We start from the raw sequence: 25196 nt of genomic DNA on the forward strand, positions 1-25196 counted from the left end.
GCCTTAGCGACCAACTTGCCTGACCAAAGTGCATTTTCAACCACATCAGAAGGCAGTGGGCTTCTGCAGCCGTCACATAAGTGACTATGTGAACAAGTCGGTGATTGCTGAGGGACTTGCTTTGATTCAGAGCACATATAACCATCTGCGACCCAGTGAATCGAGGGGGTTTGATTCTCAGACTAGATTTACGGCAGCACACGCTCACTTCACGCACTGCTGGGCTGGGCTGCATATATATCATATGGAGCAGGGACACAATTGTGCTGTGTATCTTGCACATGCCATAAAGAGTCAAAGTTAAAACTTTCAGAAAAGAACAATAAAGAAACCCAACAGGTGGACAGAATTGTTACTGTGTGGAATATACGAGTCTGTCTGTGAATACCGGTCATAAATTTGCTTTTAAGTTCCAACCAAAAAAAGATGGTTGGAACAAACAGTGTTATCAGCAGTATAGTATAGTTTTTAACCCATTTCACAACAACCTCAAAGTTAAAAATAAATAATAGGAATTTACATTTTGCGTAAAGAAAGCATGTTTTTTTTTAAATTCTAATATATTCATGACTAGTTAACCTCTAGATTCTCATTAGAGGACATTGCAGCTTTTTTACTTGATTTTGATTTATTTTATTGTATTTCCGTTACTTTAAATTATTCTTATTATATTTGCATGAATAAGTTTGTGCTTTCTAATCACTAAGATATCTTAAAAGTGTGTGTGTGTATATAAATATATATGTACACATATAATGTGATATCACGATTAATCAATTTCACAGCACATTTAATTAAATATTTATTGAATAAATCTTAATAATTTTTTTTGACATAAGAAGAAATTATCTTTATTGTCTTTTAAATGTCTTTATGCAATAAATGTTGTAATACGCCTTATTCACGGCAGCGCCATCTTTGATTTTTAATGAGAATGAAAGCGAGGCTGTAAGGGATAGACATGCATCTCTTCAATGGGCTGTACTGTTATTTATTGTGTTTTCGGATTGTTCTGCTCACGAAACACTGGAAAAATATCTTTCCAAGAAATTTCAGTTGACAAAAAACTCCTGACAATGTAAGCTGTGGAAAATTGTAAGTAATCTAGGAGCTTTATTCAGCTTTTTACAGCGGATGCCATTGGAAACACGGTAAGACTATCCCTCACAGCCTCACTTTCATACCTGTCATGGCGCTGCTCTGAATAAGGTCTAGTCATAAAAACAGACGTAATTTTCTTTATGCAAAATACAATTTCTTATTAATTTTGATTATGGGGTGAACTATAATCTTGACTAGTTTCACAGGTTCAAACTTGCATACAATTAAGAGTGGGCAAAATTTAATGCGTATTTGGTGTGCTGTCAGGGGGGAGGGCTCGGAGTTTGAAGTTCAGAGTACTCCCGATGTAAGTCGAGTACTCCCACCATGTAAGTAGTCAGGACTAGGAGTGTGGAGAAGGGGTGCTGCTAAACTGTCAATGGATTGAGGTGAGACTGCTGAGTCAATACACCTCAGCTCAGGAGAGCACTCAACAATGTTAATTATCTGAACGTGCTTTGTTAAAGGAGTTCACTTTTGAAAAAAACTTTTACTCACCCCATGTCATCCAAGATGTCCATGTCATTCTTTCTTCAGTCGAAAAGAAATTAAGGTTTTTGATAAAAACATTCCAGGATTTTCTCCATATAATGGACTTCAATGGGGTCCAAGGTCCAAGGTCCAAAAGACCGTTTCAGTGCAAACTGTTCAAAGGGCTATAAACGACACCAGACGATGAATAAGGGTCTTATCAAGCGAAACGATCGCTCATTTAAAAAGTTTACGTTTTTTAACCTCAAATGGTCGCCTTGCTCTGTACTGCGAAGCACGTTTGTGACCCTCCTGTTCGAACTCATTCATCAAAAAGAACAAATCTTTTTCCGAGTCATTTGGTTCATTCAATGAACGAATTGACTCGGAAAAAGATTCATATGAGCGATCGTTAAATGAGCGATCGTTTCGCTTGATAAGACCCTTATTCATCGTCTGGTGTCATTTAAAGCCCTTTGAAACTGTCTTTTGGACCTTGAACCATTTGGTTCCCATTGAAGTCCATTATATGGAGAAAAATCCTGGAATGTTTTCATCAAAAACCTTAATTTCTTTTCGACTAAGGAAAGAAAGACATGGACATCTTGGATGACACGGGGGTGAGTAAATTATCAGCAAAAGTTTTTTTACAAGTGAACTAATCCTCACATCATTTCATAAGTATGCAGTATCAAGGCAGGGACAAAATATCATTTGAATACTTTATTAAATAATTATAATCAAACTGAAAAAAGAAAGTCACATTTTTTTTTCACAACTTTTTTTCTCTTCAAGTTTTAGAAACAACAACAGAATCACTCTGTGAGCTACAGTATTTATACTAAGCAAGTGTACTACTTCCAGAGAAAAGAAGCAAAACCCTCCGGACTGCGCTGTGCCAACGAGAGCACAGGAGGTTTCAGAAGCTACACCAAGGCTGATGGTGGTTTAAGAAGGAGAGTTCAGGAGCTACATAACCACAGTCCAGAGAGGTTTTGCGCACAATTAATGAGCTCAGTCCAAAATTATCCAGATTGGCTTGCCCTTAGAAAGGCTTTTGTGGCACAGCTTATTGTTTGTCTGTTTGAAGATGGCAAAGAAAGCTGATAGATAGTAAAAATAAATTGACCAGAATACCAGAATTTGTGCTGAAATAGAGGTGAAGACAGATGATGATTGAGACTGCGTTACAGTCTTTTTGTGTCATCTCTGATGAATGTGTGTATTTAGTTTAATGTGCAAGTTGATTCCCCCAAAGAGTGCAAAAAGTGTCGCTCGTTGAATGAGCTTATTGGCACAGTAACATTGACTTAGCCAATGGTTAGAGGTGGGACTAAATGCTTGTCTGACCAATGGCAGATGTTTTTACAATTCCATTGATCTATTTCATGATCACCACAGAGGAAATGACAAGAGTCTCTTCACCCTGACCCTCACATTTCGTGGATATGATACCTTAGCACTATCAAAGCTGGATTTATTTTATATAAATATCAGTATTCAGAGCAAAGGTGCCCGGTATAATCGCCAAAGTGCACAGAACAAGCTGTCACTGAAACGACAACCATTCAAACAGAAGCTTGAAATTAACATTCTAATACTGTTGACATATAATTTCCCAAACCTGGGATAGGAACTTTTTTTAGTAAAAAATAATAATTATTATAATAAAAACACAAACAAAACCTTCTGGAATTTCCTTTTAACCTTAAACTGAAAAAAAACAAACAAAAAAAAAAAACAAGGATAATTAAATTAAAAAAAAAACAACAGTCAAGTTTACATGTACACCACCACAGCAGCAATTCCTGAATGATATACATGCAGTTTTTTCAGTCATTTCACATTGATACAAGCAACATATTTACACCACACTGGTAATGCTTCTGTCTCTGCGGTGAGAGACTCTACATGGCGTTCCTTTTGTATTCTACATACATTTAGCAGCATAGAAAACATTGATAAAGTAGCCATAACTCATAGAGTAATGGCGAAGCCTACTCAACATCCAGATCCTGAGTGTCCAAATAAAGAGTCACATGTTATACAGTGTCTTAATTCAGTCATCCCACCCACGAAATCTCTCTGTCTAATGACAAAAGTTTTCTCGGTTGGAAAATCCATAGCGATTTGAGGTCTCTGTGTGGTTTGTCACATTAAAAATCTCCACGTACAGCAGTCCATGAAGCATTTGAGGTGTAATCAGGACGTGACGCGGTTTCAGGTCCATTTGATTGACTGGCAATTCTGCCAAACAGTAGCATTGATGGAGTGGAAAATGGCTCATGAGATATGATTATTCTAGCCTGAGTAAATTAAACTTCCCGTCTCTATAATCAATCTTTTTTTGAGTCACGGCTTTCCTCGGGGCTTGTGTGCATGCGTGTGTTATTAGCAAAGTGATATTAAATATCTCTAATCTTTAGATATTCCAAGGCACAAACGTTTCAAAATAAAGATATGCATTATCCCAGCGAACACAGAACGTTCCCCTAACGTTATTTTTTGGGAACCAAACAAGAACTTTCCATGTAGGTTATTTTTAGGTTCCGTTTTTAAAACGTAAGGAGAATATTCCGGGAACGGAACCTTAAGGAAAAGTTCCGGGAACCAAAAACTAACGTTCCCAGAACCTAAATTTGTTTGCTGGGATAAGGTATGGAAGTATGGAAACTAGAATACATGCTGCCTTCAAACCAGCTCACAGAAACACCACTACAATGCCTCAATTATAAGTAGAAACCCATTGCTTTTGGGCTCGCATCAATGAAAGAATAATGACTATGTTTGCCATAATGAGGTCTCGTCATTTTGAATTTACAATGCATTTTGTGTAATGATGATGAGGATTAGCAATAAAGCTAACACATATTTGCTTCCTTTATATTGTCATGATGGAAAAAAAGGAAATAAATATGTGTAAAACATCCATTTTATTCTAACCAAAATCACTTGAATGTACATCATGTCATTAAAACTTCAGAATTAGGAACTTCCCAGGAGAACCTGAAGGCAGCAAATATTCCAGAGAAATCCCAGAGCTTCAGTACACATGTGAGAGAATCAATGGAGAAAGAGAAAACTCATCGCACAAGCCCATTGCTGAGGCTGCGCACGCTAGCAGTACAACAACGGCGCTCTGTCAACGCTCTCTGTACACAATAGGGGCAAACTAAATCACTTTAACCAGGATTAGGAAAACAATGATATACTATTTGTGAACGGCGAGAAGGATGAGGGAATCACAGCGGACCAGGAGGGATATTTACACCCTATAGTTTGCCAATCTTTTCAAGTTTCAAATTTTGTAAATAACATCATCCCTTGAGGCTGAAATGGGTATGGAGAACTGTAGATAGATAAGGTTTGGATCTCTTGCTCTATGCAACTGTGTTTAGCAGGGAATAAGTACTGTGACCATGCACAAAGCAGCCTATGGGCTCACAATTAAGACTACTACAAATCATGGTATACGTGGTCATATTTCAAATTGTGTTTTCTTAATAGCTGTATCTTCCATGCAGATGCACTTTAAAAAAAACATTCATTTGCATATCTGCTAAAAGTTATTTTGCCATTTTCACTGTAAAAAAAAAATCAACTTAAATAATTGATTTAGTTCAGATAACTTATTATTTTGAGTTTCTGATGTTTAAATCAGTCTTCTTCGTTGTATTAACTCACTTTTTCCAGTTCAATCAACTTAAAATTTTAAGGCAACCAGGTTACTTAATTTAATATTTTTTTACAGAGTGGAGAATATCATGAACTCTAATCTGAATTTTATGACGTCTTCACCCTTGTGAAAAGGAAGTGTACACTTTCACATAATGTATTATAATCGGATAGACCGTATAAAAATATATATTTAAATACACACATAAATGCTTGTCAATACATTTGCTAGTGCTCTTTAAGTGTACTGTTTGTTTTTATGCACTTAAACATATTTGTAATTATACATTACAGAAGTGTATTTCTTTAAAGCGTGGCAGAAGATTATTAAAACAAAATAATCAAAAATAGAAAAACTTTTAATTTTGCGTATATAGTAGTGTAAGAAAGTGTACACTTGTGGCCTTTTATACCATTAACATTCTGCAAGAACAATTAAAACATACTTTACATACTTCTTTTTCACAAGGGTAAACGATTTTAAAGAGAAACCTTGTATTTTCTTAGTTTCAATCCCTCGCAATTACGCATGTATTTAAGCATGTGTTAAAAGATCACTATTTTGCCATGTTTGTTGCATGACATCTGTGCAACGAACCGTCAAAACACAAGATGTGTCGTTTTTGTTAGTTTTAGGAAGAGAAATCTCTTCTGATCAGAATGGTATTTTGTTATTGTGGCATTTTCAGCTCACTTTGCTTAATTGCTGGCAAGGATCAAGAGCGGATTACGCTTCGGCGTGTGGGAGAACTTGCAACGATAGACATGCGTATCAGTGCGTTTGCGATCACTAGCCTGAAAATGAATGCTTAGTGGTTCCAGGTCGTTTGAGTGGGCTGAAGTATGCGTTTAGAGTTGACTTTTGCAGGGGAGTTGGAGTATGGCACCCATGACCCTGCGTTAAAACGCTACAATAAGATTAGGGAGTGCTTGCCGCGCCACATGCTGCTGTCCCTGCTCTTCTGTCTGAGCGCTGACACCTGAAACCCTGACCCAGAGACCATGGCATCTGTTGTATCTGCATGTGTTTTATCTATTCATTTTATTCTTTGAGCAAGTAGCTTCAGAGGCAGAGGTGGCTTTGATACCGACATTTTCTTGAAATTAGGAATAACGTGCACTGATGAATCGTGCAAAAATAGGACCAGGAGTGTGTGTTAGGAAAGTAAATTGATTTCATGTTGACCTTAGAGCATAAAGAAACTGAAAAACTCTAAAGAGACAAGTAAATATCTCTTTAGAGAATCCAGGCTTCTTTGTTCATATATTTCTTGCTCTAGAGGGATTTGACTTACTCTTATAGACTCATTAAAAGCGGATACAAATTATATATGACACTGCTGCTATTAGACATGCAACACAGAATATATAATACTAGTGTGTATGGCCTACATGGATCACTCATTCAACCTATAGAGCAGGCGATCAAAGAGAGGCATTGAGAACTCTGTGTGCACGTGTGACACTAATCTGTTAATCTTGTTAATGCCTTTGCAGTTGGTGCCCTAACGTCCAGCACATGAAATAAAGGAAGGACAACACGATCACTAACAGCTGTTGATGTTCACTGTTTGTGCCCATCACACACACACACATACACATGCACTCCCACTAAAGGTTTCGCTGTTATATGGTTTCTGTTGCAGTTTATCTCAGACTAGATGTTGAAAAGGTAGAGGAAGCGAAAGGTTGAGCAAAGGAATCGCAACTACCGGTACGAAAAAGGCTGGTTTTGACAAACATAATCTGTAGATGGACAATTACTCCCTTCAATGTGATGTTCATCCCTAAATTATTAGTATGTGTATTTTTTTAAAAAATGAAAATAATAAGTCGGGTAAACAGTTTTTGTGTAAGTCAAGGTGCCAAAAGGGGGTTTTCGTAGTGATGCCATATAGAAGAAGTATCTTAAATTCCTCAAAGAACCTTTTAGGGAAGTGTGAAGAACTTATTAATAAACTAAAGAACATTGTGAGGAATGGAAAAGTCCCATGGGTTCTCCATCAATGCCAACAATGAACCTTGTATGTTATTTTCATGCTGTCTCCATATACTTTCTTCTCCGGCTGAAAAGACCATCACAGATAGGCCGTGTGTCCATAGATATCTATATAAAGGCGGAGTTTCCATCGTCTTCACCGGCGGCCATCTTGTCACAGACAGGCTTTCTGGCGGGCTCTGTGGTATCTGACGTAACAAATACTCTTATCTCGTTGAAATCTTGACGGATTTACAAACGGTTTGGTTTCTTACAAACGTTATTAACGTGGCTATAATTCTGGATGATTATTTATTTATACACGTATTATTCATAAGTATGCAGTATCATAACTACATCTCTGCCGTTTATAACAAACCAGACTGTTTGAAAATCGGTCGAAAATTGAGGAAGCTACGGTGATTTAAAAAGTACATGCACCATTAAAACAATGTTACCAATGAGCGAGCTGCCTGTGACAAGATGGCCGCCAGGTGCTGACGTCGACCTCCATTGGCCAGCAGCGCGGACGACACATCTAGCCTTTATATAGATATCTATGCGTGTGTCCACCAAAGCGTTTTTAGCCAGCTTAAAACGCTAGATGCTCTGCTGAGGACGCCGTGCTTTGGGCGCTTGAGAGCGTTTTGGCAGCGCAGCGTATTTTCCGTTGAGGCGTTTCGTTGCTATGATACAGAATATCCGCAACACAGTTTGAATGTTGTGACAGTTGGTCGGTGTGGTATTACTCCCTCCCCTCCTCCACTGTGATTGGATGGCTGGGTAAAAAGTGACAGTGATGAGCGCTGTGTTTTATCCAAAGTTGAAGCGACCAGTAAAAACTACGGAGCCCCCCTAGTCCCACTTTGGCAAAAAAAACTAACTATAACTATCTTGTGGCCTCAAGATAGTAACTCGTGGCCTCAAGATACTAACTCGTGGCCATGAGTTAGTACTATCTTGAGGCCACGAGTTACTATCTTGAGGCCACAAGATAGTTATAATTAATTTTTTTTGCCAAAGTGGGACTAGGGGGGCTCCGTAAAAAACTGCGCTTCAGCGTGAAAAAAAACGCTCATAGCCTCGGTACGCTCATGGCGTTTAAAAAACGACGGCGTTCCCATTGAAAACAATTTGAAACATACGCCAGGCGCGTGGAAAAACGCTTTGGTGGACACGCGGCCATAGTCACCAGTATGCCTTGTTTGTATGTTTACCAGCTAGACCAGCGACCCAACCAACATAAGCCAGCCTGGACTGTAAGCTAGTCTTTTCAGCAGCCAGGAATATGTTGCATCTTTCTGTTTCTCGCAGAATTCTCAGTAAAAGCGAGACTCGTACAGTTTTGTGACAAGGCCAGAATGAAGGTGAGGGATGCTGACGGTGTCACTTTCGCAGAGGACGTCCTCTTTTCACCAATCCAGAACTCTAGCGTAGTCCTGCAAAGCGCAACCTCCTTCGCTCTTCAGGTCGGCAAAGATCTGCGTGAAGAAATGCGGGTCTGCGTTGATCCGCAGCATCTTGGCACTGGTGACGTCGATGATGGCCAGACAACGGTCCCAGAACGCCTCTTTACCCGCCTCCACCAGGAAGGGCTTGAGCGGGTACGAGATCTCGTTCCCCATGTAGGAGTAGGACAGGTACAGACAGGTTAGTAGAATCGCTTGGAGCTCGTGCTCTGAAGACACTGCGTCGCCATCCACCACGTCACGGCACAGCATGTACACGAACACCACGTTGGCCGGGGTCACAAATGCCTGGTCCTGCCAGCCCTGGAGCAAGAGCGAGCGGTCCACAGCCCGCAGCCACAGAACCGGATCCGCGGGCAAGAGGTGCTTGAGCCGATAGCAGCGGCCACACAGAAACTCGCCCAGGCAGCGAAGCAGCTCGCTAGTCGAGGCCTGGACGATCACGCGCTTGGGTGTGGAAGCGCATGTAGGCAAAGTCTTCTTAACGGAGGAAATCTGCTGCGGTTTTCCGTAACCCAAGCCCAGGCCTAGACCTAGACCCGCTGCACCCTCATAGCTAGCGAGGTTGGCGCAGGAGAGAGACTTTTTCACATTTTCGTGGTTGAGGTGCAAGACCGGATCCTTTTGGTAGATGATGTTGTTGTTGTTGAGCGGAACCCCAACGGCGCCATGACCTCCAGGATAGGCTTTTTTGGACTCGCCCCGCTTCTTGGTGGAGGCCACCAGTCGTTTCCAGGTGAGAGCGGGGAGGAAAATGGAATGGCGTTTGAGGTTGCGGTCCTTTTGAGTGTTCAGCGAGCGGCTGCTCAGGCTCGGGTAATGGCTTAGGGAACCAGGCCGGCCGTCATAATAAGCAGGTTTTCGAGAACCCGGCGAGAGGGATAGTACGGTACCCATGAGTCCACTGAGGTGGTGAAGCGGCCGGCAGTGTGGGTTAATGTGGCTCAAAAATAAAGTGCTTGTGCCTCACTGTTTGAATGCTGGAAGGTCAAGACTTGGCTGGTGAAGGGCACGGATGAGTTCCTGTGGAGATTATATGCAGAGGATTATATTGAATAAAGGAAAGGGACAAATTCATGTAAATAAAGAGAAACACTTGGGAAACACAAATGAACTAACAATGAACCAACGTTTATATTGCTAATGAAATTGGTTCATATATAATATCAAAAGTCACAATTAGGGCTGTCAAACGATTAATCGCAGACAACATAAAAGTTTGTGTTTACATAATATATGTGGGTGCAATGTGTATAAAATACACACACATGCATGTATATTTAAGAAAAAAATATTATTTCTATATAAAATATATTATATATAAATCTATATATATACATGAAAATATTTCTTAAATATAAACAAGCATGTGTGTTAATTTATATATTTAAAATAATTATACACAGTGCACCCACATATATTATGTAAACACAAACTATTATTTTGGATGCGATTAATCGCGATTTAATCGTTTGACAGCCCTAATATGTATCAATATGTATTGTGTCTAATTTACACAAAATGAAAATTATGTGTGAAAAAAAAAAATCTAAATTACAGAGTTTTAGTGTCAGTAGTACTACATTAAACTCTATTTAATGTTGAATATATTGAATAAAATACAATACCTGATAGTGCCAAATGTCTCTGTAAAAATTGTCCTACATTATTCTAATTATCTAATCAGTAGCATATTCGTCTAAAACAATTCTGGATTTTCAGCTTCAGAATTATGAATATTTTTATTCTGGTGTCACCATTTCATTTACACCCCCAGTGTAATACCAAATTTAGCATTTCAATCTAAAGCATTTTTGGCATTTAGTTAACCATTTATCAAATGTCTTGGAGTATCGCAATAACATTGTATCGCGACTTCAGTATTGTGATATGTATCAAATCGTGACATGAGGGTCTCCTTAAACCCCCAATAATTGTGCATCGGTTCTGATTCTCAAACTTGATTGGCTTCTTTTGGAACTTTTTACACAAACTTAAAGGCCATTTTACTTTATATGAATTCAAATCCAGTCAAATGAAATGTATTTGTATAGCACATTTCACAAAGCTTGTTTTAAAGCAGCTTTATATAAAATCATGACGCAACGCTTATGATATCTTAACATCTTTATGCCTTATAGTTACCTTTAACAGATTAGAGATGGGTGATATGTTATAGTTTACATTTTGTAAGGATACAAGAGATATGCTCTAGATAATGCATGCCAATAAAGTAAGACATATACCTACTTTACATAGAGAGCTGGATATAGAAAGCAAAAAAATATTTAATTTTTTTGAGCCCGTTCTCATCCCAAGGCATCATATACTGACGCTTTTGCAAAAGCGTAAATATCCAACGCACATGGCACCCTTTAAGGCCAATTTATACTTCTGCGTAGGGTGCGCGCAGTAGGTACGGCGTAGCACACGCACAGACGCGTCCCATACCGCGTACCCTTCCGCGCTGCCTGACGCGCACCTCTTCAAAAATGTAACTACACGTCGCGACGACGCGGACCGCAAGATCGGTGATTGGTCGGCTTGGTAGCGTCGTATTTCCTCCTACGCATTTCCGCACGTATTCTCACGCATTTCCACACGTACCATCTCATCCGACGTCTTCTGTCATTTCTGCCTTTCAGTTTTAGTAATTTCACTAAAATGAACTGTTTTTCCACCCCAATAAGCTCCAACTCCAACATGATCCACTCTCTTTCAGTCGCTATTGCTTGTAGTAACCTAGCCGCGAGGAATCTAAACACAGTGGAACATTAAAACCCTCCGCCGCCAACTAGCGTTTCGGAGCAATACTGCAGAGCAACCAATACCTGAACGCAGAAGTATAAATGCTCACGACGGCGTCGCCTACGTGCGAAGCCAACGCCGTACACTACGGCGTAACCTCGACGCAGAAGTATAAATTGGCCTTTAGCGTCAATATGAGACGCAGATATATATGCGCTAGAAGGCGCCACCTAGTGGTCTAACCCTACTCCAGACAATTTGACGCTAAAGGGTGCCATGTGCGTTGGATGTTTACGCTTTTGCAAAAGCGTCAGTATATGACGCCTTGGGATGAGAACGCGTTGATTTATTTATTTATTTTTTTTTTTGCAATGTTTACCACCATGTAGGGCAGGCTATAAAATGACTAATATTCTGACATAAGATTGACCACTATTAATTTCGGTTACTAATAAAGTCAGTTTGTTCTGACCTTGGCTTGTTCATTTATTTATTTTGCATCTAATTAAAAATTGCGTCATTTACTTATCCTCAGGTTGTTTCAAACCTTTATCTGTGGAAGATTGAAAAATAGAATATGTCGCCTACTGATGCATTCAAGATTAAAAAAAGAACTAAATGCATAAAAACGTAGTTGCCTAAATGTTTCCAAAGAGTGATGTGTTATATCTGACTCTTCTGAAGTAGGCTAATGCATAGTTTTGTGTGAGAAAAAGATTGAAATTTGAAACAACCTTGAAATTTGTCTTGTACAACTATCTATCTTTGATGTTCTCATAATAATTAGCAAGTAAAGTATTATTTGAGTCGTGAATGAATCACAAATTAATCTGTTCTTTTCGATGCATCAGTTCACAAAACTGATCTGAATGATTCGTTCACAAATCAGTCTCACTGACCTAATCATCCAGTCGTAGCAGTTACATCTCACTGGAGGCAGGGGATATTATCAGTGATAATGACTAAAATGTCGGTCTGTTCTTCACACAAAGCAACTGTTTTCTATAACATAAGAGAAGAAGTTGTATATGAACCAGGTTTGTTGGTTTTAGGCTAGATTTTATGGTGTTTTTGCGCAGCTTTGAAGCTTGAAATCTCAGCAAACTCAATTTGAGAGAATGAATAAGAGAATAAACGAGAAAGAAAAACTCATACGGTTTGGATCAAATGAGAGAGAAATTCGTATTAAATTATAAAAATCAATCAAATAGCACTGTTATTTGAAGATATTTTTGGTTCCTTTACTCAGAACACCAACTGTTGAGAGAACAGGCACCTGACCTCCACTAAACATGTAAAAGCAAACCCCGAAACAGCGCAATTCTGTGTTAGGCTATTTGTTCAACACACCTTTATTTTGTACTTGATTTTACATAGATCCTGTTCCTATATATTCACATTAGAGTAGTCTATTTGACTTGTAGAGCTCTATGCATTATTAATGTTGTGAAAATAGCAACATTAAAGTACAGTTGCCTGAATACTTGAACCAAATGGTTGTAAAGTTATTGTCACTGCAATAAAATTGGTAATTTGATAGGTCTGTCATCAAGAAAGTTTAAATGACAGAAGGATTCTCATGAGATCCAATTTTAATCTATTATGGTTTTACATTTACATTAGTAGCAATTGTTCACTGCAGCCTAGTATTTAGGTGATCACTATTAGGTTCTGTATTTTGCTCACCTGTTCGGAGGACATCAGTGGATCGCATCAGCGCCTTGACCGCGTCCTGCACATCACACGCACGCGCTGAAACGCGCCGCACACGCGCTTACTGCATTAATGTTTGCATTAAATCCTTCCGTCGCGCAATTAAACCTGAGTCTGACAACATAGTAAACTCCAACGCTCGAGTTAGAAACAAAGTCGTTCAAGTTCGCTGATGTCGTTCATGTACATATCCATCATGCAGAAACGCTGCTTGATAATTGTCCTCATTTGAAGTCGCGCGAATTAATTTGAAGAAGATGATTTACACCACATTATACTTTCACGGCATTCCAGTTCCATCTCGTATGAACTTTGAACAAACAATTGATGAACCCGCGCGTTGAGCCAGTTACAGAAAATCCGCCAAAAATATTTATATGCAAAAGCGCACGCATATAGCCAAAGTCTTTATAATAGAGCCTCAGTCCTGGTATTGACAGCAGGAGTTTGTGCTCTGGTCCTCTTTGCTGCACACCAGGCTTTCTGTTTTCAGAGGAGACTCCTCCTCGCGACATGTGACCTCCTCCTCCTCCTCCTCTAATATCGTCCCATAGACTGACTGACTGGCACACAACAGCTCTGTAGCCTACATATTCATCATGAACATATGTAGAGACCCCAATAGGTACAGGAAAATCGGCCTTATCAACGTTAGACTTAATTATTATTTTTATTTGGAATATTGCACTTTTATCCCAAGGCGTAATATACGACGCTTTTGCGAAAAAGCGTAAACATCCAACGCACATGGCACCCTTTAGCGTCAAGTGAGAAGGCGCCTCCTAGTGCTCTAACCCTAACCCTACCCCATTCATAAACCTACCATAACCGAAGCGTCTCATTTGACGCTAAAGGGTGCCATGTGATGTGCGTTGGATGTTTACGCTTTAGCAAAAGTGTCCTATATGACGCCTTGGGATGAGAATGCATTGAAATAGCCTATATCTAAAGTATTTCATATAAAAGATTTATCCGTGCTGCACATCATTTGTTTTTTATTCATTTACCCTCGTAATTTTTAATCAAAAAACTTCGCATCCCTCTCTTCTCAGATGACCACTTTACTGGCGTTAGGGCGGGGCAACCTGTCACTCATATGACATCACAGAAATAGCAAACTACAACCATCCAATCAATTTCATATGGACAAAGTCAAATCCGAATCTGCATTTTTTTTTTTTACTTGTTTAAGAAGCATTTTTACTCATCATAATAGGGAAGAAAAGACTAGCAGCTTCCATTTCATGTCAACCTTATTTTTATTTATTTTTTATTTTTTTACTTTCAGTGAATCAAAGAATTCTGAAAAAAATAGATCAAAAACAAGCAATTCAATTTAATATAAAAATTAAGCAGCACAACTATTTTAAAGTCCCTATGAAATCAAAATTGACCATACTTACTTTGTTTGCCTAAATTGATCGTTTTGTGGTGAACAATTCATACATGCAAGTCAATCCACACAAAAAAATTTTTTGGCTTCGTAATCTTTAATCAAAGTTTGAAAATGCCCCTCCCCTCTGCATTTGAGGACCTTGCCCGATGACGTAGGCTTTACGGTTTGGGCGTCTCCTTAACATCCATAACCACACCCCTCCAACTGACAGCTGCTGTGTGTTTGCGAGCGCCGAGCGAGCATTGATTGACAGCTTGTGTAAACTTGCGTTCTAGATCCAATCAGGTGCTAGTTAGAAAAAAAAGCCACGCCCACTATTTTGCCTCATTTAGTATTCCGTTTCTCTCCGAAATACGTCACAACACTGGAGAAAAGTCGTTTGCAACTTCCGGTTCACGGGGACTTTAAACATTGATAATAGCAAGAACTGTTTCTTGAGCAGCAAATCAGCATATTAAGACTGATTTCTGAAGGGCACTGAAGACTGGAGTAATGATGCTGAAAATTCAACTTTTGCCATCACAAATATACACAAATATATTAAAATAGATTTTTATTTTATAAATGTAATATTTCACATTTGATGAGGAATAACTCAAAGAGTGTATACACACACAGGTTTGGGGATAGAAAATACAGTTTGTACAGTATAAAAATCATGTTTATGGAATATCTTCATAAAACATGTAAACCCAACGTGTGTGTGTGTAGAACTACGCCCACTAAAGCTAAAATGCAAGACCCATAGCCTATAACCTGTATTTGGTATCTTAATTAATTGAAAGGCATGTTTGTGAGCTTTTCATTTATAAAAGTGAACAAATATCTCAATGTAGGATCATAAGGTTTTGTGTCTTCATCAGAGAGCACAATTGCCCCTTGTTGAGTAATAACAGCATAACATGGAGCTGATAAGATCACAGTAGCACAAGAACTTTGTTATATCACTTGATTGCAAAACGGCTCAGCAAATACAACAAAGTGTTCCTCAAACAACTCAAGCTAACAGGTGCCCAGTATGAGTGTTTTTTTTTTTTGTCAGAGTAGACATTTTCAACATTCAGCAAACAAGTAATTCTGTGTGGTTGCTGGCGCACATGCTTCCTCATCTGCCTAAGAGGATTTATAACCAGGGTTCAGCACATGGCAGTTCATGTATTTGCTTCAGAAGTGTGTGTTATACACTGAATGGGCATTAAATGTGCAGTTTGCAATGATGAAGGAGCTGTGAAGAGATCTTTCGTTTTCTTTTTTTAATCTTGATACTGTACCAGTTGTCATGCCATTTCACCTTCTGTCGGTATTGGAGCGGTAGAATACAAGAGAGATACCGTTGAAAAAGAAAAAAAAAGTGTGCTTCATTGTATTGACTGTGTACTTTTAAGAAATTGTAAAAATTACAATTTTAACATAAATGTTCCATTCAAAGTTAAGATATTTTAGAAGTAAAATTTAACGTGTAAAATATATTTAAATATAGGCCTATGACAGACATGTTTCAGTAGAAATTACATACAATCATATTTAAAAACAATCAAATTATGAAATTTCATCCAAAGATGTGGGCTATACAACTTAAATGTCAAACAACACTTTAAAGATTAGATAATTGCATTTAAAACAAATTTAATACATTTGAATTCAATTGCACTTAATATGCAGTAAAGTTTTAAAACATTTCATTCACTTTGCTTGTTTTTACTTCCTTTTCAAAAAGCAACTTAGTAATGGGGTAATAAGAGTAACTTTGAAATGGAGCTAGTGCGATTGCAGTCCTTCAACACTAGAGCACATTTGAGTGAGACTGACTGACAGTGGACATGAATAGTGTGACTTGTTCTGACCACTGAATTTGCAATCTCAAACCCAGTGAAATCAAGCGAGTAACAAACAGACAGTTTTCTACACACATTCAGGTAAATGCTGCCCTCTAGTGGTCAAAAGCAAGAACTCCACAAGCAGCAGACCCTGCTTTCTCCGCTTTACAGAATGAGATAAAAAAAAAATTTACATCTGACATCATATACCATGGGCAGACATTTGAATGTTTGCCTTGGCAAATATGTAAAGGAAAAGTGTTTCACCACTTACAAATAGTAGCTAAAACAAAGTCATCTATCTATCTATCTATCTATCTATCTATCTATCGATCTATCTATAAATTACAGGAACGTTTGTCTGTTAATCGCATATCTCTCGAACCGTTAGTCCGATAGATCTCAAATTTGAAAAGTGTCTTGCTACGGGCACGAGTAAGTGCAGTGCCGAGTTTGATGTTTGGATTAGAAATGCAAAAGATATCGGTAAATATACAGTATCTGTAATAGACAGCATTCTAACATTAGAGAGGTTTGTGGTTTAAAAATAAACATTCTTATACATTTGTTGACTGAATCTGTAAATCAGCTACTCTGCTTACTTCTTAATATTATATTTAACGCAGATTTGCTCCCTGAATCGTCACACTTATTCATTTGTTAACTGAATCTGTAAGTCAGCTTCGCTGTTTGTGTTTAGCATACGCAGTCTCTTTCACGGCCATCATTTTTAGTAAATGCAAAAGCACCAAACCATCAATTGCTAAAAACCATAGAGCTAAAAACACACAAATTATTCTGCACTAGTATTCAATAACACCATTTATTCATTCACATTAACAGCTTTACATGTTAATAGCCAAATTTCCCAAACACATCAAGTAATTTGCCAAGAACTGCTTTAATTTGCAGAAACTTTGAGTTGATTAAAAGTTATTTGTGCCTCAAGCAATTAAGCTTTTAAATAGCTAAGTTAAATAGGTATAGGATACTCAGCTGGTCTGGTATTGCTTAAATCAAATAGGTAGTTAATAAGTGGAGGGTATGTGGAATTATGGGCTAAGTGTAGTAGTATGTGTCTTTGTATTTTTTCTTTTATTTATTTATTTTTGTGTGTGTGTATGATGTATGTCGTATGTATGTTGAAATGCCTACTTGATTGCTATGCAAACAAATTTCCTCACGAGGACAAATAAATGTACTTACTTACTTACTTACTTAATCAACAAATTAATGAGTAATTTCCAATAATTTGTGGCAAATAGCCACGTTATAAGATGGAATAGTATATGATCGAACAGTTAAAAACAAGTTCTGATAATTCTTTTCATTCAATCAAACACAAAAACACAGAAACAATAGTTGCTTTCTTTAAAAGAAAATCCTCTTTATTTAGCTGAATATTTCATCCAAAACAGTGTTCATCATACATCAAAACCTTGAATATAACATTCCTCAATATTTGAACCGACAAATTAAAAATGCTAAATGGCAGTCCTGTATGCAATATTCACTACTGTCTTACTCAAAATGCACATTTCTTGATCAACACCTCAGCAAAGTAGCGGCTTCTCCCTGTAAAAGAAACAAGAATATTTACATTAAGTAAGATAAGATTTTACACTCACCATAAGATTATGGACAACTAATTGAAATGTTTGAAGACTATATAACCATGCTGGGAAGGGCAACACAGCAGGCCTCAAACCACCTCAAAATTTCTCTAGCAGACATCACAGGAAAGGCAAGAGTCACAATGACTCAACCTCGCTGGAGAGCCTGCAGTGACTCTAACTGAGAACATATCGAGTTTAACCAGAGCCCGTCTAACGGAGAGCCTGGGCACTTCCTATTAGCCCCGTTGTGTGTCATCTTGGTTGCAGTTCCATTAGAATTCCACTGGAGGTGATCGCGGGCGAGAGCAGAATGAATGGGAGTCTATGGGGCTAAACGGCTAAATTTGTCTCTTTCACCTGCTTGTCGTTAAATAAACATAGATTTTATTGTTGATTCCGCAAGTTCAATATAGATTATAGGCCAAAAGTCGAATGAACGAGTACTTACGTCCTTTTGATTTCTTACAGGTTAGACCGCTGTTGGCCGGAGCACGCTAGCATTCTGCTATTGTGTGACGTCATCACCGTTTTTTAGAACAGATAAGTGAACTTAAAAATGCAATTTTCAGCTGAGTGTATTATCTTAGCCCTCCTCTTTGAATGCAACTTTAAAATTACTTGACAAAAAATTACATCCTGAGAAAAGTGGGTTTCTGGGGGTGAAACCCCATTGACTCCCATTCATTCTGCACTCGACCGCGAGCGCCCCCGCATGGACAGAGACGTGTTACTGCAGCCAGTCCAGAAACCCGAAGTAATCAGCCAGTGCCAATTCTCTTCAATTAGACATTCTCTGGTTTAACTAAAAAAACAGTTGTCTGAATTGTGTGTTGACCACACTTACTTCCTTCTTGAAGCAGCTGTGATGGAATAAGATGGCACCAAACTCATGGCCAAAATGCTGCAAAAGAAAGACAATTTCAGAACATATATTTCTCAAGAAAACTCGACATGCAGATATTGAGACCCTCGAGCAGATGTTGTAACAGCTTGTCTGGGGTTTCTATAACCATGCTATAGGGGGTAAACAACACGGCCTCAAACCACCCCATGTCCATCTAGCAGACATACAGGAAAGGAAAGAGTCACTTCAGACTCAACCTCGCTGATCAGCCTGCACGACATACATCTTAGCGATTAATAACCAACCTAAATTGCTCAAAACAGTATGTCTAACGTTAAATGCAGTGAATTCTACGCAAATGGTGAAATAGATTTAGCTAATAAACAAATCTGAACTCGTATCCACACGTGGACCCTTGTGAACACGTGTTTTAACTGTCAAAACGATCCAAAATAAAATCACCCAGTTATGTTAAGAAAAACAAATGCTACTACAATAATAATTACTACAATAATGTAAAAGCTAATACTATAATGTTAGTTACTAGCAGACAAGAATAGTTACTAATAGAACTTAATTATTACACGAATACAAACACCAATAAAATCAGTCTTTACTATAACGTAAGACTACTGCATTATATTTTACAGATTTAAAAAAAAATTATATTGAGATGAACAATATATACGTGCTGTTCTGATACCCAAACCTCACCTTAAAAGAGAAGACGAAATAGCTCCTGCTCGCACGATGGTCCTCGACCTAAAGAAAGAAAGAAGTTTCGGGAAAACCATTTGGTCCCCTCTACTTCTGAGGTTTAATGGCGGCTCATTGACAGGTTTTGGGTGCGTTACTGCCACCAACTGGAGCTTAGAAGAAAGGATTGAAAAATCTTAGTAATGTATTTGAATTCAGTGATAATCTGTTAGCTCGAGTCGACCATTGTTAAAATAACCTTTTGCACTTCTGAAGTTCATGCTTTCATTTCCACATGCTGTACAGTTGAGCAAAAGTTGATCTTCTCGCAAGTCTTTAGTTAGGCTAATTATGCTGATTTGACTGGAGAATTAGCGATTGTTTTTAAATCTTTTGTCATAAATACATATTATTTTATCAGATATTTAAAGAAGATTTTAAAAAATTTCATAAATAATTTAATAAACTGGCTCATATTAATTTGGCTTTTAGTTAGGCTACTAATAATTAACAAAGTTAACAATTATAGTAAATAACCGGATTTTGCTTGGCTACACATAGTTTTTGTTTTGTTTTTGTTTTTATAAAATGATAATCTGGCCCCATGCAGGCCAATCAATTAATCATCTTGTCAGCTTTAGTTTATTCCTTGGTCAGCTTTTGGATGATTCCACTACGTTACAGTTGAGTAGCATTAATATCTTATATTATAACCTAGTAAGCCTACATCATTTTCTTTGAAGAAAAATATTTCTTCAATGAACTACTGTAGGCTATATGTTAAAGAAAAATTCGCTCATTTGATGCAGTGTCCAGCGATGTCGATTTAAAATGCTTAAACGCGTTGATCCTAGCTAGAACTGCACCTGGAGACAACATTACAAACATGAAAAGAGGAAAATAGTGTGATGGAAAATCCTGCCGTTTCCAGCTCATACACTAGAGGTCAGCAGAATACTGTTAATCGTGCTGACTTCTCACAGCACAGTGTACTTTCACGAGTTTCATTCACTGCGTGGTAGTTATTTGTAATTTAGCACTTTAACATTTTTTTTTATACAAAAGCTTATTATTATGCTTATTATGCTGTAGACACTGCGGGAGATACTTGGGGTTTAGTGTCATGCTCAAGAGCCTATAGGCAAGAGGAGATCTTAAGGTTTAAAGATTTTACAGGAATATTGCCGTATTTATCATAAATGATTTATTCATGCACATTGTTATCATTATTATTACTATTTCTTATGTTTAATCAAAATGACTTCCCCTCTCCCTCTTGCAATGAAATCTCTTCTCTGATGATGTGTTTACTGGCACTCAGGCCAGGACAATCTGTCACTCATATGAGATCAATATCAAACCACAATAATCCTGTCAATTCCTGATGGACAAAATCAAGTCCAGCTCTTCATTTATTCTTGTTCGAGAAGCCTGATATACGTAATTACAACTTCCGTTTCATTTCATCAAGATTTTATGCACTTTGGCATTATTTTTGGAGACAATTCCGTACATGCATTACTGCCACCAACTGGTGCACTGAAGAGCACTGAATGATTAAATATATTTAAATTCTGCGATAATTTCACTTTTCATTGTCCTGGACCATTGTTAAAATGACTTTGCACTAATGAACTAAAAGTTTGATTTAGTTCATTATGCTTTAATTTTCATTTGTGTGCGTTTAGTTTAGTTCACATAAGTGTGTTTAGTTCTAAATTATGCTGATTTGACTGGAGAACTAGAGATTAAACATAAGTGTTAATGTAAATAATAAAAACATGAAACCAAAGCTTTTGGGTCACTAGAGCAGGTGGCCAGGAGAAATCTGTGCCTTCTGTATGTGCACACACACTGACTGTCGCTGTTTGTCCAGTCATTCTACAAATGCATGCAAATGTACGCTTCATTTGCTTGTGTTGATGACAGCTGCACAATGGTTCAGTGATTTTGAATCTGAAACATGAGAAAGAGTTTCAGTTTGACAGATGTGGCCTTAGCACAGAGAGCCACATAGCACTGTGCCAACACAGCTAAAACGGGATGACTCACGGAGCCAAGAAACAGACATCAGTGTTGTGTCATGAAATGAGGCTCTTGTGCAGATGGACCAACTAACCCCTCTGTGCTGCTTACAGACTTTCACTTTTCAGCCCTCATTTTGGCAAATCCCAGGTCTGCTTGGCATTATTTAAGAAAAAAAAAAAGCAAAATCTCATTCTGAATGAATGTGTAGGCAAATTTGGTCTGTGTTAGTTGTTTTTCTCACAACATTTTGTTCTTCACAACATTCACAAGTATTTGTCCTTCTCTATAAAAATGAGTTTAATACATTAGTTTCAACTGTTTTTGCTTCATAATGCAGATTTTACATTGGGCATCAATTGGCAACCCAAACAAACATGTCTTTAATGTTAAAACAGATTTCTTTTTCTATAGGCCCAATGATATGCAATCTGTACATAAAAACATAACATATACAGTAAGTTAAATGAAAATCATGTTGGCATCTGCTTAGTTTAACGTTGACTGGGCACTACTCTTGATTATTGCTATATACATCCATGCATGCATGTATTTTTATTTTGGATTTATAGTTCAGATCATACATTTTATTAATCAAAATTAGACAAGGTCAAAATTAATTCAAAGAAAAAAGATTATGTAACAAGTCATCATGTTATTTCCAATAATTTATTTGGCTTTTTACAACTTACTGTTGTAAAACACCGTAAAAATGAATACGCTGTATCTAATCAATTGAATTGTGGCAACAGGTTACAAGCAATATTATTAATTAAATTTTACAAATTAGAATTGAGTAATAATTAATCAAATTATTCCTTAAAAGTTAACCATTTAAAATAAGTAAAGTTTACACCAAATATATATATATATAATATCTCACTAACAGTCAGACGTGAAAGATTAATTGAGAACTCTTTATTTTATATTTCCAACATTGAAGACACCTGATGTTAACAAGCAGAACACCGATCACCATAATGGTGACTTCAATTTACGTTTTTTTGGTTGTTGTTGTAAGTCATTTTAAATGGTTAACTTTTAAAGAATTAATTTGATTAATTATTATTAAATTGTTAAATTTATTTTCGTTTTTATTTTATATTTGTTTATTTTTATTTTATTTATATTCGTTTTTACAGTGTATTTTCTGTTACACACACACAAAAAATAATAATAAAAAATAATAAATCTGCACAGGTCAGTAAAGTCAGCCAGCACATAGCTTTGAAACAATGTAATAATAATAAAAAGTGACATGGTCATTTCCCTTTTTTAATTGCATTTATCCTTGACCTCACTTGACCTTATTAAAACAAACCTGGGGTCTCATTTATAAAACGTTGCATAGAAACCATGCTACATTTGGTCTTACGATCATTTCTCAAATATATGTACGTGCGATTCATAGAACGAACGTATGCAAAAAAATAAATAAATAAATAAAAACCTGCCCACACCTCACTTCCAGATGTGAAATGTATAAATCACAAATGATTTTGAAATTGTGTGCAGCTGAATGGCTTCAGATCTCCGGCTTAATGTCATTAACATCAAAGTGCACCAGTCAACATGATCCAAATCCTTTAATTGAGAATGATGAGCAGCAAGAATTCCTTAGTTTTCTAAATACTTGCAGCACCCCAACTCCGACAGCAAGGCTCTGCTTAAACCCTGATGTGCAAATTTCTGTCCTGAGCCAAAAAGAACAAAAGATGAAGGACTCAAATAGTTCTTGGATAATACCTATCTGGATAGATGACAGATGTCTCTCTGCCAGCCATTAAGAGTAATCTCTAAAGAATTCTGGGTAAAGTGCAGTGTTTAACAATGCATGATGCAGCCCAATGACGCACTTACTTCTGCAGGTTATAATGCACAACTGTTCAGACTGAGACTGTTTACACTAAGATTCATAACCTCAGAGAATGTTGTGCTTACCTCTGAGAGTAAATGCAGTTGCTTTCGTTACGTAAGCAGAGCAGTGAATGATGCCTTTGTGCGAGTGTTGCAGCCTCTCATCAGCTGAAGATGGGGGAGGAACAGTGTTGAGCAGCGTGAAGGGCAAGAGGGAACATATACACACTGATTTAGTGGAAGGTGATTCATTGAAGAACTTGCATTGTGTACAAGATATCTGTACACAATGCACAGTATCACACTGTGAAATGAAACGAGACAGAAACATTACAGAACATTCAGGGAAGTAGTATTAACCCTTGTGGACCTTATGGACATTTTTGTCCTTTTCAGTTTTTTTTTTTTTTTTGTCACTTTGCCCGTGTTAAAGCTAACTGCAAAAAATTTGGCACAGGTGTGTATTTTTATTGGAATTTTACTATTTCACTGTCATTTTCTTAAAATATATTTTGCATTAGGTAAAAAAAATACTCCCTCTCAGCACCTTTTGGACAAAAATGTCCCCATTGAAACCCATTAAAACTGCAATTTTTAATCCCCGGTTAAGTTAACTATAAAATTATGCAGTCTTTGTTAAGAGGCTTTCATTCTGTTGGCAAGGCTTCAAAATTTTATTTTTTATTATTTATTTTTTTCAGATGGTGCCATTTTTTTTTTTAAGTTTGGCCTATACAACAAATATCACTTTATTCCTGTTTATTCCCCACTTTCACTGTGAGTACCAGTGGGGTTTTGCTGGCACCCACTGGGGAAAATATGTTACTACCCCCAAACAAACTGTTACCAAAAGCTCATTTTTTGAGATATCATCCTCAAATTTGGAACACAACCTATTTAGATTTATGGCTTTGATTTTATTGCCGTTTTGAGTTCAACCTGATTAATAAAATATATATTTTATATAAATTCATTTTTATAAATAATTTTCATAAACTTATACACTCTAAAAAATGCTGGGTTGTTTTAACCCAATTTTGGGTCAAATATGGACAAACCCAAAATGTTGGGTTAAAAATGTAATGTAAAAATTTAACCCAACGGCTGGGTTAGTCCATATTTGACCCAAAGTTGGGTTAAAACAACCCAGCATTTTTTAGAGTGTACCTATATATATTTTTGTGGGGATTTACTTATTATTATTTTTTTACTTCAGCAATAATCTGCGAAGGGTCCTCTTTAAAATGATACCAAACTTAAGTCTGTGCACAAGGGTTAAATACATAATGATACATCTTGGGTAGCTGAGCGTTTGTGGCCCAACTAGTACACAACTTTGTTTGAGTAAGCTAGTTCTTACAGTGCTTCAATATAACACCTGGGACACATTGACCTCAATGTAGATTTTCCACTGAATTCCCCGAGAGGCCGCAAACTGCAGCACGGGGAGGGATGATCGAGTGATAGTCGTGTACACAGCTGCCTGTGTAACAGGAGAACATTGGGAAGATTTTGAAATGATTTAAGGTCTAAAGTCAGCTGACCTTATCAGTATATTAGATTAAATGATAGCATGGCGTGGTTCCTTTTACACTTGAACTGTCTTTCACAGAATTTTTTTACTCAACCTCTGTATGATATTTAAAAACATGTTTATACTGGTCTTGTCAATACAAGTACTTGACTTGTATAGACTGAAAACTTTATATTCCACGTATTCGAAAATGTGTGGAATGACATGAAATGGCACTTTTTGGTGGTGAACTGCACTTTTAGGGGGAAAAAAAGGT

General features: G+C 37.4%; 1 protein-coding gene, 1 long non-coding RNA gene and 2 other non-coding genes across 4 annotated transcripts; all 4 read right to left on the bottom strand.

Annotated features, from left to right (window-relative positions):
- Nucleotides 1-8212: 8212 nt before the first annotated feature.
- Nucleotides 8213-13630, bottom strand: LOC120485287 (cyclin-dependent kinase 5 activator 1). Its single transcript, XM_039680972.2, has 2 exons — nucleotides 13129-13630; nucleotides 8213-9717 (listed from the first exon to the last, which is right to left on the bottom strand). The coding sequence occupies exon 2, from the start codon at nucleotides 9589-9591 to the stop codon at nucleotides 8638-8640; it is 954 nt and encodes a 317-aa protein (XP_039536906.2). The 5' UTR covers nucleotides 9592-9717; nucleotides 13129-13630; the 3' UTR covers nucleotides 8213-8637.
- A 4100-nt stretch (nucleotides 13631-17730) lies between these two features.
- Nucleotides 17731-19695, bottom strand: LOC120485288 (uncharacterized). Its single transcript, XR_005623867.2, has 3 exons — nucleotides 19543-19695; nucleotides 18829-18885; nucleotides 17731-17943 (listed from the first exon to the last, which is right to left on the bottom strand). It is a non-coding gene; the product is annotated as an uncharacterized LOC120485288 (long non-coding RNA).
- On the bottom strand, nucleotides 18021-18153 carry LOC120485479 (small nucleolar RNA SNORA9). Its single transcript, XR_005623903.1, has one exon. It is a non-coding gene; the product is annotated as a small nucleolar RNA SNORA9 (small nucleolar RNA).
- Nucleotides 18973-19104, bottom strand: LOC120485478 (small nucleolar RNA SNORA9). Its single transcript, XR_005623902.1, has one exon. It is a non-coding gene; the product is annotated as a small nucleolar RNA SNORA9 (small nucleolar RNA).
- Nucleotides 19696-25196: the final 5501 nt, after the last annotated feature.

The sequence above is a fragment of the Pimephales promelas genome, chromosome 18 (genome assembly GCF_988280905.1).
Source record: "Pimephales promelas chromosome 18, fPimPro1.hap1.1, whole genome shotgun sequence".
Taxonomy (NCBI): domain Eukaryota; kingdom Metazoa; phylum Chordata; class Actinopteri; order Cypriniformes; family Leuciscidae; genus Pimephales; species Pimephales promelas.

Bases quoted from the DNA above. Each gene is read 5' to 3' on its own strand.
- LOC120485287 (XM_039680972.2), bottom strand. From the start codon at position 9,591: ATGGGTACCGTACTATCCCTCTCGCCGGGTTCTCGAAAACCTGCTTAT.